Source organism: Nanorana parkeri, unplaced genomic scaffold, assembly GCF_000935625.1.
Source record: "Nanorana parkeri isolate BGI_ZX_2015 unplaced genomic scaffold, ASM93562v1 scaffold1295, whole genome shotgun sequence".
Classification (NCBI taxonomy): domain Eukaryota; kingdom Metazoa; phylum Chordata; class Amphibia; order Anura; family Dicroglossidae; genus Nanorana; species Nanorana parkeri.
This window is the reverse complement of record NW_017307563.1, coordinates 61,659-63,524: the sequence shown is the minus strand read 5'-3', so window position 1 is coordinate 63,524 and position 1,866 is coordinate 61,659. Positions and strand designations below refer to the sequence as shown.

Here is a 1,866-nt window from a genome sequence, read left to right as displayed (position 1 = left end):
GCCACCTAAGGACACTAGCAAAAAAAAAAACACTATGGCAGGCTAGGACGGGGAGGGATTATACAGGGCTGTCCTTACAGCTTTGAGTTTCCAAAGTCCAATTACCTGAAGGTAGCTGCATAACCCATTGGTTCCAGACTTCTCGATTTTCTTGTAAAATAAAGCGATGCAAATAAATTTTGAATATGTAAAACTACATTTATGGAATTGTTCAAATGCAAAGTATTGCTTTTATGACGGCCACACTGTTGGGCCTCGCACTACAAAGTGTAGGTTTTACATTCAATCTTTGTCAACTATATAGTGTAAAGAACTGCATAACTGGATATTAGTGGAGATTGAAAATAATGGCTCTTTGCATTACAAATAGTGATGTTATGCTCCAGACCCACTGAATACAATTTTCACACCGAATACAATTTTCACACTGAGACCGGATACTTAAAGTTGTTTTATTTCAAAAGCTTGGACAGCTTCAAAATGTTATGGATAATTCGCACATGTAAAATACCTTACAATACATTAGAATCCAAAAAAGGTACCAAAAAGTACAGTAAAATTAACACTTCCTGAACTGGAAATGTATGACACAAAACAATACAAAATTAAAAAAAAAAAAAAAAAAGTGGAAAAAAAAATGACACTGGTTCCCTAGGATGAGTTGTTCTGTACAACTGGAGTAACAGAGTCCATACTTAACTCCAAGAGGCAGTCCCAAGATGCAGAGCTGCAGTTCTAGGCAGACCCCAATCAGTTCAGTTATTTTACGCATTGATAAAATCAGCAATTAAACTCTTGCAAAAGTGATTTAAATAATGAACATCTGAACAGATCCAGGGAATCGTACATGATCGTCTAACAAGTCAGTTTGTACTAATTTAGGTGTAATACAATATCCAGTCAGAATTCCATGTTCTCTGCAACGCTGACACTGCCACCGCATACCTGAGGTGTTCAATATGGCTTGTAGTTATTTTGATGACCACGTCTAGGGGCTTTTCCATAGCTTGCATTGCCCTGACCTAAAATTAAAAGGAAGTCAGTTAGCCCGTTAGGAATGCTTTAACCACTTCCTGTCCAGAGCAACTTTATTACACACATGATAAAAATCTGAATTGTTGCCTAGAAAACCACCTAAAACCTCCAATTATATATTTTGAAAGCAGAGGCCCTGTGAAATAAAAAAAAAGCTACTTGCAATTTATGTTATGTTAAATGATTATTAAATCAATATTTAGGAAGAAAAATACACTAAAATGAATTTTAGTGCACACAAACCAAAAACCCAATTTTGTGGTAAAATGTACAAGATGGGTCAGAGTAAATTGTTCATTAAATAACCGTACCCAAAATTTCCCATTGTCAATGTTTTAAAAGCCTTTACTGTCCGTGAGCGTTGGCCTTAGAATTATTGCTCTCACTACACATATGTAACATATGTGGGATAATCTTATTTTTTTGCATTCCAGTGCACTTGACAGTGATTGCATTTATATGTGCGCATTTCTTTAGGACTGCTAAAGAAAAAGGACTCTGCACATCAATTTCACAGCGCCGTGTAAATCACATTATATACATATTGTCCGGGGACAGTGCAGAGTGACCAGGAGATTTATTTTACCTGTGACTACAGTTGGAGGATTGTTGCGATTGCTAAAGAAATCTGTTAGATTTATTTAGCAAATTACTGGAGACAAAAATATGTAGGGCTGCAAAATCTAAAAATCGACATAACCGATTATAAATCGATTGAAAAAGTTGTCAACTTTTTCAATCATCGATTAAATCGGCTTCCGATTGGTTGGCCCTGTTCGCGGCTCCACACACTACACCTCACGCTCGCCACTGCCAGGTCCGGCCGCCTCC

At 37.0% G+C, this 1,866-nt stretch overlaps 1 protein-coding gene across 3 annotated transcripts in view; it reads right to left on the bottom strand.

Annotated features, from left to right (window-relative positions):
* Positions 1–438: 438 nt before the first annotated feature.
* Positions 439–1,866, bottom strand: part of HNRNPAB (heterogeneous nuclear ribonucleoprotein A/B) — a 44,142-nt gene continuing 42,714 nt past the window's right edge. For all 3 annotated transcript variants that reach the window (XM_018569170.1, XM_018569169.1, XM_018569171.1), the window contains one exon: positions 439–1,022. In XM_018569170.1, coding sequence (XP_018424672.1) covers positions 955–1,022 — 68 coding nt within the window. In that variant the 3' untranslated portion in view covers positions 439–954. The remainder of the gene's footprint in view (positions 1,023–1,866) is intronic.